The sequence below is a fragment of the Acomys russatus genome, chromosome X (genome assembly GCF_903995435.1).
Source record: "Acomys russatus chromosome X, mAcoRus1.1, whole genome shotgun sequence".
Classification (NCBI taxonomy): domain Eukaryota; kingdom Metazoa; phylum Chordata; class Mammalia; order Rodentia; family Muridae; genus Acomys; species Acomys russatus.
The window spans coordinates 81925077-81943175 of NC_067169.1; the positions used below are offsets into that span (position 1 = coordinate 81925077).

The 18099-nt window shown below is 37.9% G+C and overlaps 1 protein-coding gene across 1 annotated transcript in view; it reads left to right on the forward strand.

The window, feature by feature from the left end:
- The first annotated feature begins 951 nt into the window (after nucleotides 1-951).
- The window catches only part of Dnaaf6 (dynein axonemal assembly factor 6), a 40842-nt gene continuing 23694 nt past the window's right edge, over nucleotides 952-18099 (forward strand). Inside the window, exons 1-4 of the mRNA XM_051141272.1 lie at nucleotides 952-1024; nucleotides 9029-9199; nucleotides 12766-12838; nucleotides 15143-15248. Of these exons, the coding sequence (XP_050997229.1) occupies nucleotides 9062-9199; nucleotides 12766-12838; nucleotides 15143-15248 (317 nt within the window). The 5' untranslated portion in view covers nucleotides 952-1024; nucleotides 9029-9061. The remainder of the gene's footprint in view (nucleotides 1025-9028; nucleotides 9200-12765; nucleotides 12839-15142; nucleotides 15249-18099) is intronic.

Genomic DNA, 18099 nt, shown 5'->3' on the forward strand with positions numbered 1-18099 from the left:
GAGCACCGCTCCTGCTGATCCTCCGCTTTCCCGGGGCCTCCTGGACGGACGGACGGGCTTTGCTTCCGTAGGGAATAAAAAGCGTAATCCCACCACCACCTAAGCGCTGCTTTGACCAGCACCAGCACCCCGCCATGATTACCACCACCAACCCGCTGCGGCCACCACCAGCACCCCGCTGTGACCATCACCAGCACCCCGCCACCACCACCACCACTCCGCTGCCACCACTAACACCCGGCCGCCACCACTAGCACCCCGCCGCCACCAACACCAACACTCCGCTGTGACCACCAACCAACACCCCCGCGCCCCACCCCCGCGCGACCACCACCGTACATGCTCCCGTTGAGCTTGTGCCTAACAGGGTCAGAGGCACAACATGTGTCTCTGTCACGGGAAAGGGGCGTGGAGAGCGAGAGCATCGCGGGGTACCTGAGCTTCACCTCCAAAAAACCCAGCCCGGGATCCTTACCCTTCCGTCTCCGCTGCTCCAGACTTGCTGAAGGTAATGAGTTCATAGACTCGGAATTCATTACCAGGGAGGGGGGTTTAAAAAAAAAAGCTTGATGCGAAAGGCCCGCGGGGGCAAATACAAACAAATACAAACGTCGAGCACTTACCTCTCTGTAGCCGAGCTCGCTCGCTAGCCCGTCTACGAAGTAAAGGCGGAGGCCGGCGAAAAGCAGGCTAGAAGGGGGCGGACCCGGACCGGGACCTACTCTAGCAGGGAAGCCGCGAACTCCCCGGAGCTAACAGCTACGGACCCGCAGCTCAACCGGGGTCGACCTACTTAACTAGAAAGGGCGGCCTCAAGCCCGGAACGGGACGTCCTGGGATTGGTTGGCGCTGGCAACGTTTCAAAGGAGACTCTTCTGTGATTGGCTAGCAGAGTCAAGCGGGAACCCGAGGTGGGAGGTGGGAGGGGGGCTTTTAACAAAGTTGTTACCCGGGCAACGGAGCGACGCACAGCGATCCACAGTCTATTTTCGGAGCTTAGGCTGTGACCGGAGTACTGACCAAGGTGAGGAAAATTGAACCTTAGGAGGGGAAAGCAAAGGGAGGGGGGTCCTCGAATGCTGTGACCGTCGGAGAAACTAGGGAGAACTTAAAATATCTCAGGGGCTCTGCGGAGGCGAGATAGCCCTCAGGCAAACGTTCCCAAAGTCCCGCCCTCTTTAACACCCAACGCAGGGTGTTTCTAGAAAAACTAGAGAAGGGCTGAGTACTGACCTACTGTAGGAAAACAAAGATGAACATCTAAATATTTCCCAGTTTTCCTTTCTCAAGTCTCACACACACTTAGTGCACCCCTCGCCCCCCTGCCCACCTTTCCGTTAAAAAAAATTATAGGTAGATCTGGGTGCTCAGAGTGGGGAGGACTCACTGTAGCTTCCGGTTTATGTGAACAAGCAGTAGTAATTCTGGACCAGCAGGCCCTGCTTAGTAAATGGAGGAAGAGTGTGTTCCGTAACGCCTTTCAGGCAGAGAAAATAAAAATAAAATGGCTCCTGCCACTTGCTATGGAACAGTAATTTTGTGACAGAAGAATGTCAGCGGCCTGAGAGTTCTGATGACATGACGCTGGTCACATTCTTAAGGAGTGGAAAATGGTCTAACCCATGTTTACTGAGTTGGAGCATAGGGCACGAAGATACCGCTCTGCGTACCTTAAAAATCTTGCTACAACTCCAAAGGCTGATTAGGATAGTATTTTGTCATTTGACTATGACTTTGAAAACATACACAACTGTGATTAAGAAAATTAAATCTGAGAAATGGGAAAGAATTGAGTTTGAACAGAGAGATAAGGACCATTAATCTTAGGTGTTTCTTGCTGTACTAGGATTCAGAACGTGCACTACAGACAGAAACAAAACTGGCTTTTTTGACCTTAGGAGTACATTTCAAAGAAAAATGACCAGCCGATGCTCTTTTTATATAGAAGTGGAATACGAAGCTAAGAAAGAACAAATTCTTGTCAAATATATTAAGTTTGCCTGAAATGTGCCACCCCATCACCTTTTACTATTTAGACCAGGCTCCCCTAAACTTAGATCCTTCTGACCCAGCTTCCCAAGTGCTAGGATTGCAGGCATACTACCCAGCTTTTGATGACTCAGGATGAGTCCTATAAAAAAATTAAAGTGTTTCATCTCAGCATAAGAACTCACTTTCAGCTGGGAGCAGTGGCACATGCCTGTGATCCCAGCACTCTGGGAGGCAGAAAGAGGCGGATCTCTGTGGAGTTCTAGGCCAGCCTGCTCTACAAAGCAAGTCTAGGACAGCCAGGGCTACACAGAGAAACCAAAACCAAACCAACAACCAAACAAACAAATAAACAAGCAAACAAACAAACACCCCATCTCACTTTTGAGCTCATGTAACACCAGCTACTACAGAGGCTGAGGTGTGAGGTTCCTTTGAGCCCAGGAGTTCAAGATCATCCTGCCTGGATAAGGTCAGAAGATCAAGTTTCAAAACCAAAGCAAACCACCAGGTCATTCAAAGGATGGTAGAGATTCCACTTTTATAAATAACCCAGATAAAGTACAGACATGGGAATTATTAAATCAAACAAGGTTTATGCTTCTATGTTTAGGTAACATGCCATCACTGGGCCCTATCCTCTGTTTTTTTTTTTTTTTTTTTTTCCATTTTGAGACAAGGTCTCACTAAGTTACCAGGCTGGCCTGGTAGCCTAGGCTTGCCTGAAGTGTGTCAGACCAGCTGTATCTCAAGTTCTGGCTTGCATTTATGTTTCTGAATGATTCCAGGTACTTTAAAAAAATTCTGTTAATTATATTTTAAGTTTGTGACAGAAACCTTGCTAGGCTTTCACAGTTATGATTTTTTTCATGGTAGTAAATGTTAGAACCATAAAAAGGGAAACTATTTTTGTATATTTTAAAGGCTTAATGTGATTATTTCCTATTGAACTCAGGACCTTTGGAGTACTTAAGAACATGGCTATTAGGAGGGAGGGGATGGAATCAGGCTGTAAAGTGATCAAATAAATAAAATGAATGATGAAAAGAACACAGTGGGGTTGGAGAGATGGCTCAGAGGTTAAGGGCACTGACTGCTCATCCAGAGGTCCTGAGTTCAATTCCCAGCAACCACATGGTGGCTCACAACCATCTATAATGAGATCTGGTGCCCTCTTCTGGTGTGCAGGTATACATGCAGTCAGAGCACTGTATACATAATAAATCAATCTTTTTTAAAAAAGAAAAAAGAACACAGCTATTGTACTATACCCCCAGTTCATGACTAAATTAGTTTTGATAGGCAGAGAATTACTGATTATAGATGTAAAAAAAAGAATTATGTGTGGGTATGTGCACAAGAGGGCAAGTGCTCATGGAGGCCAGAGGTGTTGGATCTCCCTGGAGCTGGAATTTCTGACATTTTTGAGCTTTCTAATGTGGGTGCTGGCAACTGGAGTTCTAGGCAAGAGCAGTATGCATCCTTAACCACTGAGCCATCCTACCAGTTTCTCACCCCCAACACATACCCCACAAGAAATTTTTAAATGACAGGAATAGTTAGTGTGCCATAATAGAACACTTACCTACAAGCATAGGGGGCCTAGATTCAATCCTAAGCATCGCCTAAAGTAAAAAACAAAAAACAAAAAACAACAAAACCAGAATACTATCATGTAATCCAAACACAAGCAGAGATGATAATTTACTTTTTTATCTTCAGAAGAATTTCAATGCCCAAATTGCTAAATAAGACACAATATAAATAAAACTGTGGAAGCAATTTAAAATTCATTTAGAGAATAATCAGATTTTGAACTATGTGGAGTCCTTCAGTCATCAGCAAAATTTCCCTTGAGGGTATGTTTTTACCTACTTATTTAAGTTCACTCACGATGTTATCTGATGCTGGGTCTGGCAGCACCTGGAGCTTCTTCAGGGCTTCATCCACATCTGGCAGGCACTCTCCCCTTGAGCTACACCCCTAGGTATAGTTGGTGGATTTTTCAGTTCCTGGTTTCATTTACCGTGCATACTTAGTAAAATAGGTTGGAACTGTTTTTATTCACTTTATACACCTAGTAAAATATCTGTACTATACTAACTTTGAAGTGTCTCCAAGTAGATAAACAGCCACTCTTACTGATGCCGTGTATGGAGGCCAATAAATCATAAACGAGCAAACAAACAAATAAGAAAGAATAGTGGTAGGCTCACACTCCAAGTCTGACTTGATCCCAAAGCTATTGATTGCCTCAGTGCCCTGGATCTTGAGCCTTCTTGGTAAATACTTGTAGTCCCTCTCTGGTCCCAGTGTTTTGATTTGAGCTGCTTCTGAACTGTCTATTGTTGTTTACCTGGTTAGCAGGAAGATCCCCCCCCCCCAACTACATTTTTATTTCTTAGGGCTCTGGAGGCTCAGATTGATGTAAATCAAAGCTCTGGCTGGACATACTGGTTTTTTTTGTTTTTGTTTTTGTTTTTGTTTTTTGTTTGTTTGTTTGTTTGTTTTTGGCCAGTCAAAATAGACTTGGGAGTAGAAGAAGGAAAAACCACAGCCTTGGAAAATATATTTTCTAAATGGCCACATCTCAAGTAGAAGATTCTGTTTTTACCACCACTGCTTCCCACTCAGCCCCACCCCCCACCACTTGCTGACAGTCAAGCCCAGGGCCTCATATAGGACTGTAGTCAAGTACTTTACCAAAACCCCTATTTAAAATATTCCTGTCAAGAAAAGTTTTTTAAAAAAAATACAAAATATTCCTGTTAATAGTCAGGCATGGATGGAAGAAGAACGAGGGAGCCCCAGTTCTCGCTGCTGAACTATCTGCTACTGATGATTCCGAGACAGGGGTCTCATTGCTTTGTGTACTGGCCCAGCTCCAGTGGATAGTTCAAATTGGCCTGGGTTAAACTAAACGGCTAACAAAACAAAACCCCAAACTCATGAATCTGGGGGAAGGAGCTGATAGAGAGATGAGGGGAAGGACAAGGATAGAAACAAAATAAGTGAGGGTGTGTTGAGGAGAAAGTAATCAGAGTTCATTATGTAATTGCATGTATACAATTGTCAAGGGAAACTTAATAAAAGAAGGATAAATGATGCTTTGAAACACAGGCTCAGTAGCTCTAGAACGTTTTACTTAATAAAAATCACTACACTACTCTGCCCAAGTAGTCTAGGAATTAGAAGTATGTACTCTAGGATTCAAAGGCTGAAAGGTGGAGGGTACATTATTAACAGAATGTAGAACATATGGAGGAGAAGAACATGCGAGAAGGGCAGGAAAATAGGCGATGCAGTATCTTGAAATCAGTGATTGCCAGACTCAAGATTGTGTATCAAATGGACAACTAAAAAACTAAAAAGGAAGCCGGACTCGATGGTGCACGCCTTTAATCCCAGCACTCAGGGAGGCAGAGGCAGGCAGATCACTGTGAGTTCGAGGTCAGCCTGGTCTACAAAGTGAGTCCAGGACAGCCAAGGCTACACAGAGACACCCTGTCTCGAAAAGCCAAAACCAACCAACCAACCAAACAAAACCCCAAAAGCTAAAATGTCATGGTTTATTTTTTAAAATCCGATGATCATGAGAAATGAGCTTTGATAAGCTATCTTTTAATGTTATTTTTGACATGTTAGACCTCTAAAATGTTAGTAGAATTATCGTTTTCATAGGATTTACAACTTCTCAAATATTTCTTTTCTTGGCTTTTTTGAGAAAGGCTGTCCTGGACTCGCTTTGTAGACCAGGCTGGCCTCGAACTCACAGAGATCTGCCTGCCTCTGCTTCCCTGAGTGCTGGGATTAAGGCATAAACCACCATGCCCAGCTTCAAATATTTCTTAAAATTGATTTCCTTTTGGGATTTTGGTGTATTTAATTATTCACAAAATATTTGTGATTCTTTTATTTCTCAAAATGTATCATCAGATTTATGATATTTTATATAGTGAAATATTTTTGTAAAAGTGTTCATTTTATCAGATTTTGGCTCCAATTAGCTATAATGTGAGTCTATGTGATTTTTTTTTTTTTTTTTTTTTGCTAGTGTAATTTGGAAGTCCAGTTTCCAGTATGTTTCAGGCACATAAAATATTACTAAGAATTTTTGTGAAGGATTTTTAAACACAGACTTATACCCCAAGATGTGGCATCCCTTCAACAAAGTCACTTTGAGTGGTTAAGATACTATTCTAATGATGTTGCGATTACGCAAATTGCATTGAAGAGTAGTATTTTTAGAACTGCCTTGAGGCCTGTACCATATTCTTTTTAATATTCTCAAATAAGAAAATCTTCACATTCTGAACGTAGATATCTAGATATATCTGGAAATCAGAGACAAATCTGATGTGTAATCAATCTGAATGATGCTGTAATATCTATTTTCTTAGTAATACATATGAAGGAAATGTCAAGAGAAAAGAAAACTTCTAAAATATTTTGAGCATTGATGGTATAATTTACATCAGTAGATAACCTTCCAAGGTTACGATTTTGAAATGCCACATTCCTATGAATTTAATCATATTTCATTCAGTATTCATGAACGACTGACTGAATTCCAGCTGTGGTTTTGAAGACGTTCTTTCTGGATGTACGGCTTCTTGGTGCCTTTACTGTCCTCCCTCCCACCCAAGTGCCAGTCACAGCCTTCAAAAGTAACTGGTAGAAACTTTGAATTAATTTGTTTTGGTTTTCCACAATCCTGTATTCTGTACACTTTCTCAGCCATAAACTTCCTTCATTACCTCCACTGTGGGTGCGGGATGACAGAAAGACACTGATGCAGGCCCTGGCATGGTTACTATTTTCCCTGCCCTAGTCTTAATATTCCTCAAGTTTCCAAACCTTTGACATTTCTCAATAACTAAACCCTTCCTATACCTCCACCTGTGAGTTGAGGTCCTTTGTCACTCTGAATCTCTCTCTCACCTCCAGAAAGTCCTGCTAGACAGAGAAGACTGTGTAAAGTAGCTCTTGCTACTGCTATATCGGATGCTATATTTGGACCATCTAAATATCTTTCTTATGGCTTGGCTTTTTCATGGTCTGTTTACTCTTCTCTCTCTGGCTCCCCATTGAAGTCTCAGAAGTCTCATGATCATCCAAGTATCTGTGGGTACTATGTTTCAGATAATTATGACCTGATACAGCCTTTCACATTTAAGCAATCACTGTCATTAGTGTTGAATAATTGAAAATCACATTATAAAGTGTGTAGAGTAAGTAATGCTGATGTAGGAAACAATTTCTGGCTGCATTTGTTTCTTGAACACATCACTGTCCGATTTCAAGTTAGGATGCTAATTATAGCTGATATCAGTTGTATTTTTCCCTTTCACTGTCAAAGGTAGAAAATATTTCAATAAACATTTTGCTTTTTATGTTGGCTAAATGTTTAATGAACACATAATCAAAGACATATTTAAAAATATAAACAGAAGCCTCTTTGTCTAATTTAATATGTGTCAATTATTCATTTCCATAGTAGCCTACCAGACCATACTGTGAGAGAAATTGTTTGGTCACCTTTTATTTCACCTTCACTATTTAATGTGTTTCCAGTGTAATGATCTCCATAATTAACTTATTCTACATCATTGTTAAAAGTAATACTTATGCCCAGCAAAGGGAAACTTTTTAAAGAACTAATGATAGCTAATGTAGCTTGAGTACTTACTATGTGCCAGGCACTAGTCCAGGCTCTTTTATATGTATTAGTCTCCTTAATACTTGTAATGACTCAAAGAGACAGACACTACTATTATTCCCACTTTACAGATAAAGAAAGTTAGGCAGAGCTAAGAAGTACATGATGAATCCAATTCCAAACAGCATGATCCCAGCTTTCTTATTCTTAGCCAATAAGGTGTGTTGCCTCCATATAAGAAAGAGAGAAGTTAGCATTTCATTCCTACCCTTGACATTTCCAGGAAGTATCCAAATCAGTTATATATTCAACAAAGAAAGTAAAAATATTTGTAAAATAAGATTTGGAAAATTCCATCTTCAATACAAGCCGATTTTGACAATTGACTATATCAGGACATTTATTACCAATCTAGGTACAATGAAATTTTTTCATGTATAATTTAACTAAACTCACTAGAGCAATGCTCCCTGAGAGTAAAGTTGATAAAATGATGTTTCAAAAATATCTGTAAAATTGTAGGAAAGATACTTATTTCAGTTATGCCCAATTTACCAACAGGAAGCACGACTCTACCATCCTTCTCAGGTTACTCATTAAAGTCTGACACCTCTGAGATATGTTTTTTAAAGATCCTAACTGTCCTGCTGTGGATGTAACTGCAGAGATTATTTTCAAAATTGCTCCTAGGATGTAAGATTCGGTAGTACTGTTATAATCATAAAAAACCATGTGTTTCTTTGTTCACGAATTTCTCTAAAATGAGCCCATGCTCATTTCAAATGTCATTGTAAGGCTAGGTCTCATCAGAGGTTAATTAACAGTATGAATGAAGCAGAAAGGTACACACTTACCCAGAGCAAATCTGTGTAATGAATAAAGGTTATCTGGGTATATCCCTGAAGCAAAATATTTTTCCGTTCACAAATTGGACTATACAGCAGATATGAAACAGATTTTAAAAAATAGTCTAAAAACTGTGTTCCCTAATACTAGTACACAGCTTATAACAACATGTACTTTCCATCAAGTCGCCAAGTGGGTTCTTTTTCTGTTTTTGCAATGCTGGGAATTGAACCTGGGGCTTTAAGAATGGAAGGCAAGGAGTTTGCAGCTGAGCAGTATCTGAAGCTTTTCCCCTAGGCATTCTTAAGCGAACTAAAAACCAAGAGCCATTTCTGTAGTTACTTAGTGTGTGCTGGTTAAATTGAACAAGAAGTTTTAGTAAAACAGACCAAATGCTTGGTTTCACTCGGTTCCCCAGGTTCTGTGTGAAGGGGTTCATAAGTATTTCCCATTATGACAGAGACAGTGGAGTGACACAATGAATGAAGGGAAACACGAGAAAAGTAAAGTGTGTCTGCTTATCTTTTCCCTCAGAATATCGAATTGGAAAGCTCAGAAGCTGGAAACATGGAAACAGGAAATATGGAAGCAAAAAGCATGGAAGCTAAAAAAATAAAAAATGACACCCTGTCTTCTGTCTCGGCCATGCAAGCACTGTCCAGTCTACTGTATCCTGAAGAAGAGGGGGATTTTGATGCCGAACAGGTGGGCCTATATTTATTGTATTAAAGGAAGTTGTGGAACTGTATTTGAACAACTCGTCCCCACCTTGCTGTGTGAGCAGAACTGTATCATCTGATACATGCATAGAAGGCTTGAAGGCTTATTATGCTTCAGACTATAACCTCTAGTACATTTCTAGCAAACATAATTATATTTTTTTCTACACTACCTGAACACTGAATAGGAAAATAGTCCTGTAACTATGGTAGCAGTAGCCACATTTCAAAATGTTTGTCATTTATATTTATGGTCAAAGAATGCTTGACAACCATTGCAAAGAGCAGTAGCTAGGATTGTTTATGCCTAGACAATATTTCTACAAAACAAATATTTTCAATTATGCAATATTAATTGATCTCCCAATCCAAGTGTCTCAATTTTAAAAAGCCTACCTATGGAAAAATAACAACAAAATAATAGGAAAATTAGCTTCCGTCTACTAATAGGGGATTCCCAGCACATGCTTAAATAGATATATAGAGTTTAATCTGGTGATTTCCACTTGGGGATCTGGACAGGTGACACCTTCAAGCCTTGGAGCAGCAAGATGGCCTTCCTGTCAGATAGAAGAGTTACCTATCCAAGATCACTGCTATTGTTCCCTGGATAACCAAAATAGTGTTATGTAACTCCCTGGTTTCCCCTCCCCTCCCTAAATAGAAATAAATGTTGACAATTGGACCATCTATTATAATACAAAGTTTGGTGCATAATCATTCTACTATATCTGAATATTTCAATGCAGAAAAGTATTTTAATGAAAGTATATGGACTATGACCACAAATAAACCATATTCTATGAAAGGATAGATCAATTTATCCCTTCCAAATTTGTTGATGTAGAATGAAAACCAAGTATTTTATGAATGGGCCTCAAACCCAGTGGCCCAGATCAATATTTATTCTCATTAGGTGAAACAGATCAGAATTAAATAAGATATAAAATGGAAATCAAATTTGTAGAAGAGGGCTGCTGAATCAGCTGGGAGTCACAGTAAGGAGACATGAAGTTTTAGAGAAAAGCCTTCGTAGAGACAAAAGAAAAATTGCCAATGATAATAGCATTAAATATATACAACACATAAGACACAGGGGAGGGGAGTGTTAGGTGCAATGTGCACATGAAGTTGGGAAAACAAGTTCATTCTGCTACCTAAGTTGAAATAACATGATGCTAACTTTCCAGAGCATTCTCCCTAGGAAGGGTGGGCTTATACTGCATAGAAGGAGCATATTAAGCATTTGAAAGACAGAACCCATTAATATTGTTAAGCAGGATTTACAATTGGCACCGATGCAGAGGTAAAATCAGCACTGGCTAAAAAGCATCTTCCCTATGGTGTTTATGTCTAGGGATGTTTATTTGCTTCTAGAGGTATTTCTAGGAGGAAAGATGAGTGTTTATGAAAATAGAGAGACTATAACATCATTTTACTGAATTACACAATTTATAATAGAAAATTACCATAATAATATATGATTGTGTGTATGTGGGTTATAAGCAATTTTGAGATAATTGGTCACTCAGACATCTCAGTACAGATAGCATTAGAGGGTATAGGATCAGAGATTCAGTACGGTGGGAGAATAATTAATGTTGCTACTGAACTATTAATTTTTTTGGAGAGAAAATGCCTTTCATTTTTAACATGTATTAATCCTGAGAACAAGGAAATGATTACAAAAGTGATGTGTTTTCTAAAATGGATTCTCTGGAAAACAGCAAGAGAACTGTTGCATGCACATTGGTTCATTTACACTATCCCTCTTCTAAATGAATTGTTAAGTCTCTGGGAGATTGGGAAGTGAGACTGCTGTTTTTCAAACTCCTGAGGGGAATCTCAAGACTTATGGGAAATAAGAGCCCACCAATCTTCAGACACTGTGACAGGGATGCTCAAAATCTCTCCGACATTACAAAGTGACATGGATTGAAATGACAAATTGCTCCGATAATTGGCTGTAGATACATGGAACAGGCTTGAATGATGCCCTTATAGGAAACGATTACCAGGTGGTATTTTATTATTTCCCTCTACTTTCTCACTTGAAATTTTATTTTTAATCATTTATTTTCATTAAGTTAATAAATCGAAACTCCCCTCCGCTCTGATATGCTCATCTGATCATAACTGGCCATGAAGAGCAGGTCATCTTTTGCCAGAATGTTCACGGTATCATTTCTACTGATTTAAACTTTCTGTGGAAAGAGACACTGCAAAATAAGAGGCCCTTATGTTCCAAGAACCGCTTTGCTCTGATTGACTATTAGTATTCTGATGATTAATAATTTAATAAAAGTACCACACATTCATGTGACCTCAGTGATTAAAAAGAGGGAGGAAAGGTTCAGAATGCTATTGGGAATTTCACATAAAAATATCTGCAATTTCTTAAGTCAGCACATAGAGCTTTTGAATTTCCTTTTTGAAAAACAGTAGTTTATTGTCTCACACACTACTGAGATGTTACATATTATTTTATGATTTATAATAGTTGGGATAGTTCAACATAATAAAGACCCAGGTGAGCTTTTCCAACAACATCCAAGGACAGACATCACTCTTCCCACCCAAACGGGCCTTTATAACTTTTGTATGTGTTTGAAGTATTGGATGATAAGGGCAAGAACTACCAAAAAAAAAAAAAAAAGCGTGGGGGCAGGTAGAGGTGGTAGTTTGTTAGGATCCAAGAAAATAAGATATTTTAACTTTTAGTAATGGGGTGAATCAGAACTTTGGAGTCTGATGATAGAAAGAACAAGTAGGAAGAAATTGAGTTTGTCTTGAAATAGCAAAGAATCCCTGAAAGAGGTCAGTGAAGTGAGAGGGTAAATCTGTGTTACACTGGCTTGGAAGGAGTGAAGATGGTCCCGTGAGGGTGTGCAGACTGATAAAAATGTAATTTAAAAGATGGCAAAATAAGCATATGGCTGTATGAAATCTGAAGTAGTTTGCCATTCATCTGACACTGAATTGGGAGCTGCTGCACTAGGCAGTGTGGGAAGGAGAAATATTTCATCCCCAAAGTAGAAAGAAAAAAAAAAAAGAGTTACTGGGACTTTTAAACGGATCCTTTGATGTTTAAATTCTTAGCTTCTGTTTACTTTTTATTTCAGTAGAATGTTCCTATAAGACTGTCTTTTACCTAACTCTAACCAAACACTGACCAAACCCCCAAATGCCAGTGCTGTTCTACTAACACTTGGTTCTAACGTGGCTCATTCCTCCTCTCCCAAGGGATACGCGATTCACTGGGCTGGAACCAGGGATTTAGTTCAACCAAAAAAAAAAAAAAATCAATTCAGCCCCAGAATCTATTAAACTGAATACTTTTTTGAAAGGACAAGGAAAGCACATTGAAAATAATAGCTGGCATCTGTGTCTGTGTTGTATAACAATACTGAATAATTAAACTGGAACTCATTACAAGGTGTGGGTTTTTCTTTTTTTTTAGATAGAAAGCTTATCAGATTTAAATTATTAGTAGTAACATAGGCTATACAAGTCATGGTTACAGAATATTGGACTTCTTTTCTTCTCCCGAAGGGACAATGCTCATCTGCTATTGGAGCCATGGGCCCTGGGAATATTGGACCTCCTAAAGTAAAAGAGGCCAAAGGTAAGTTATTTAATAAAGTAATATAGATAAATAGAATCAATATAGTATTTTCCTCAGCAAAGTCAGAGAGTAATAAAAACTAATATTTAATAAGATGAATTCATTAAATGGCATTGTATTAGATACCTTTGATTGCTATAAAGGTACATCTTAAGTATTTTCACCACAAACAAATGATAAATAGGTGAAGTAATACACATGTTTTGATTTAGTCATCCCACTGTGCATGCGCACTTCAAAACATCATATTGCACATGACAACAAATTGTTAATTTGTTGATTCAAAACAAACGTGATTTCTCAAAGGTGAAAAGGGGAGCTAAAGCAACGATGCACATGCTGAGTCACCATTTACATATAGCTGTCATTACATAAAGCTGTCATTTTTACTTCTTCTGCAGGTTAGTAGTTTTCTAATAAGAAAAATAATTTTGCCTCCAACTGTCTATATTCCTTGGTACATTCTCTGAGATAAAAGCCTGGGGAAATCATTCATGCTTAGGCTTAATTTCAGGCACATTGCTCCTCTTCTGTTGCAACCATAGGACTACCAAGACCTTTAGACTCCTCACTTTTCACTCTTGTATAGTGTAGAAATTCCCCAAAATCCATTTATTAATACAACTTCAACAAGTATTTATTGGGAGTCTGTTATATGCCAGGCAATTTGATAACCTTTGAGACTATAGAGGAAATCAAAGATCTGTTCTGAAGAAGAAAGTAAAGCAAATAGCTACATAATTTTATCTTGACATTGAAACGCTTCTAAAGGGAAGTTTATGGGGTTCCTTAAAAAAACATACTGGCCCAGGAGCTAGGATTGTAGTTTAGTATTAGAATCCTCACCTACTACTATTTTTAAAAAGAATTCAAACAGATAAAAAATCAATTTTTGTGACTCTCAAGCATGTTTGTTTATATGTTCTCACAGAATTAGAATTAAATATTTTACAAATCTTTGAAAATGTAAAAGCCTTAATTCTGTTGTTCCTGCTCAAAGTTAACAGAAGATGACCAGAAATGAGAAGCACGTTTTATTCATCAAATTAATTGATTTAAAAGATAGTGTATAGAAAAATGTTTAAAATAATGGATAAAATGAGGTCTGAGGACGGTTTTAAATTTTTAGTTATTATTACTGTGTCTAATCAAGAGGCTCTTTGACCCACTCTAGAGATATTCACTACATGACAGGCTAGTTCATATCTGGATGGATTTCCATCCTGCCGTATTTCTGATAATGTAGGTCTAATAATCTCAAAAATTGGAGAGCAATGAGTCATATGTAAAATGTTATATATAAGCCTGCATTTAGGCTTTAGAAAGCTAGTGCTGGATAGAAGTGGATGCTTTACAAAGAATTGTGGAATTGAAAACCTGACAATCAGGTGCATTTCTGGGAAAGCTTAAAGGACTGAAAGTAATGTTCTGAACCTAATGTGGGTCTCCAATTGATTCACCAATGGAACAAATGCAAGCTGGGCTTTTGCATGCTTACTGGAGCCTATATATTTTTAAACATTTAAGAATGATACATAAAAACCCAAGCACCTGCTCGGTTTTGCCTAAACGACAAGTGATAGATTTTCTTTAAAGTATGCATATGCAGTAGGAAAATACTACATTAAAAAGTAATTATTCTAGCCACTGTTTTTCATTTCTTTAATTAACAATATTTCTAAAGATTATATAATGTATACATAGGAAATGTATCAAAGGGCTTTTATAGTAAAACACAATGCAAGATAATATAACTCTATATAAATCAGATTGCTTGCACTTCAGCTTTCTCTTTTACATAAACACTTTACAGAAGATTCTATTTGTCACCTCCCCATAGTGACATAGTGACAGTGGGATGGTTGGCTACCCCAGAGCTCATGTCAACTCCCCATTGATCCAAAGGCTGTATAAAAATACTTGCTGCTGTGCAATAAAATAGATCTGTACTCAATGATGATCTCCAAGGTCTGTTTCCTGGCTTGGTGACAACCAACTTCCTCATCCGCTCCTGGATCCCAGTTCCCATAACCACCAGCATATCTATACTAATGATCAAAACACCATTTAGTTGTGGATTCTCATATTTTCTTCTTTTTCCTTAAGTGATTTTTCTACAGTTATTATTACATTTATACAACGTATTGTTCTATGATGATATTAAAGATAAATTCTAATTTAGTTTTGGTGGACAAAAAATGAGTTAGTGATTACAAATAAAAACGTTTTGATCAGTTGTCCCAAATGAATATGAAGAACATGAAGAAGCAATAGCTTCAGTTGTGTCTTCTCTTTTCTTCACAGCCATTCCTAAATCCAGTGGTGATGAAAGTGAGAACATCTGGAATCCGGAAGAGGTTCCAGAAGGAGCAGAGCATGATGATATATGGGATGTTCGAGAAACCCCAGAGTAAGTCAAATGACACCAGGAATGTGTTTAGATAGTTAGGTTCAACGTGTCATTTGACACTATTATACTTTTATAAAATTCATGAGTAACTTGTACCACATAAGAGATAAAACTACAAGGCCATAGAGGGCATATACAATTGACTATAGTTCCCGTTATAGAACAAAAACAAATAATTAGAAACAATGCCTTCCTATTACTTATTATCTAGCAATAGTGAAAAATGTAGCATTTCCATTATTAAATTTATATTCAATTTCAGTTTTGTTTAATGTAGAACTGCCAGTGAGAAAAAAACAGCCATTAAATTATAAACATTCATACAAACCAAATTACAATACCATGTTGGTGTGTCAAAGATCTACTTTTAATTACCAGTTTTCTGTAGTTTCAGTAAAAGGCTATGTCTTCCTTTCAATTATCAATTATTATGCAGACTTATTTACTAAATGTTTCAGGGCTATGCTCAGTATTCAGTATATTTTGCAACTAGGATTCAAACTTTGCTTTGCAGCCTTTCATACAAAATCTTTTCATCCTGATTTAAAAAAATCACTCTTTTTAAGAAACTGAAATAACATTTACATACATAGATAAAATTTATGGTTAAATAGACTTTAAAACATATACATTTATATCTTAAAATCTTCAGCATTTAAAACACCTAGAAATATAAAACAAGTAATTCTTAATTATAGTGTGCTTTATTATAGTACATTATACTAGTTTTGTATAGTACATTATACAAATGTCTGATGTATAAAGGCTCTGCTGCCTAAGCTAGCCTCAAACTAAGGGTCTTGGTTTCTCTACTTTGACATGTGAATCTTCCTGTCTGGCCAAATTTATTCTGAAGGACGTTCAGGGCAAGTGATCTGACAACATTTTTAAGTCTGACTACAAAATTGTCCAATACATATTTTTAATTATGACCTTATGTTAGTTCTAAAAATAAAAGCAGTGGTAGATCAAGATAATTAACTGACAAGAAGGATACAGCTTTCAAATAAATAATGCCAAAGATGTGTAAGCTTTATTTAAAAAAGAATTGAAGATTTAAAAACATTTTATATGACTTTTTTTCAAGGTCTATGTCCTACTTAGGATTACTATTGCCATGAGGAAACAACGTGACTAAAGTAGGTTGAGGAGGAACGAGTTCATTTGGATTACACTTCCACAGCACTGTTGATCATCAAAGGAAGACAGGACAGGACTCACAGGGCAGGAACCTGGAGGCAGGAGCTGGTTCAGAGACCATGGAGCAGTGCTGTTTAGTAGCTTGCTCCTCACTTCATGAGCAGCCTGCTTTCTTTTTATCTTTTTTTTTTCCTGCTTTTGGTTTGTTTGTTTTTTGTTTGTTTGTTTGTTTTGTTTTGTTTTTCAACAACAGGCTCAACTCAGCCTGCTTTCTTATGGAACCCTGGTCAGCACCCCAGGAGTGGTACCACCCACATTGGGCTAGGCCCTCCCACATCAATCATTAATAAAATACCCTACAGGCTTGCCTATGGCTTGATCTTATGGAGACATTTCCTCAACTGAGGCTCCCAGCTATCCAGTGATTCCAGTCCTTGTTGATGTAAACTAGCTGCTGTGGTCCATTTCTTAGCCAAGCCAAGGCATATGTAAAATACACCTATAAACATTTTTCCAATGGTCATTCTTTAAAATCTGATTATAAGGGCATCTTAAAATTTACAGATAATCTTAATATCTTACATCATAATTGGGAAATTATCTATCTCTGTATTTTTAGTTTAAAATTAAATTAAATTAAAATAGATTTGGTACAATACTTGTCAAATGATTTAAATGGTTTAAAAAGGATAAAGTTTAAAAAAAAAGTCAGAGTTCTTATTCTGCTTTGGATACCCTATTTTTTAAAAATCTACTTTTTCAATATATGGTTTTTAAGACAGGGTTTCTCTTTGTAGCCTGGGCTTTCCTAGATTCCCTTTGTAGACCATGCTGGCCTTGAACTCACAGAGATCTGACTGCCTCTCTGCCTCCCAGAGTGCTGAAATTACAGGCATGTGCTACTGTGTCTGGCTAGCGTACCTATATTTTAAATCCATTTTTTATTGAAGATCATTTTTTCATATAATATACCCTAATTATGGTTTTCCCTTCACTTTATTCCTTCCAGTTCTTCCCCCACTTCCCCTCCAATCTACATCTACCCCCTTTGTGTCTCTTATTAGAAACCAAACAAGCTTCTAAGGGATAATAGAATATATAATAAGATTTTTAAAAAAGAAAACATATCAGAACAGGACAAAACAAACAGGAAGAGAAAATCTCAAGAAAAGGTACAAGAAACAGATGTAGACAGAGACCCACTTGTTGGCACACTCAAGAATTCCATGAAAAAATAAAACTGGAAGCTCTATTATATACACAAAAGACCTGTAGGGCAAAAATGAGGGGAAAGTTTTAAAAAGATAAAATTAAAAGAGAAGAAAAGGCCCTGCTATGATATTTTGAGACAAAGAACCTCCAGAGTTGCTGTTGAGGTCATTTTCTGTTGGCTATCTACTGCTGGGTATGGGGCACATTTCTATGTCTAAAGAATGAATAAAGTAAACCTCATGTTTTATGATGCCCACATATCTATATGAAAGTCACTCATTTGTCATATTATAGAATGAATGTCTCATATCCGTATGCAGCCAGCTCCCAACTAGAGTCAATGTCCACTTTTCATCTAGACATTTGAAGTTCTCCAGAGAGAGCATCTGTCAAAGTTCAAAGTGAATAATAACTCCAGTCATGACATGAGCTTTACAAGAATTTTTCTTGATGTTTTTAACCTTATGGAAATGCACTTCAAAAATGTCCTAATGTGTAA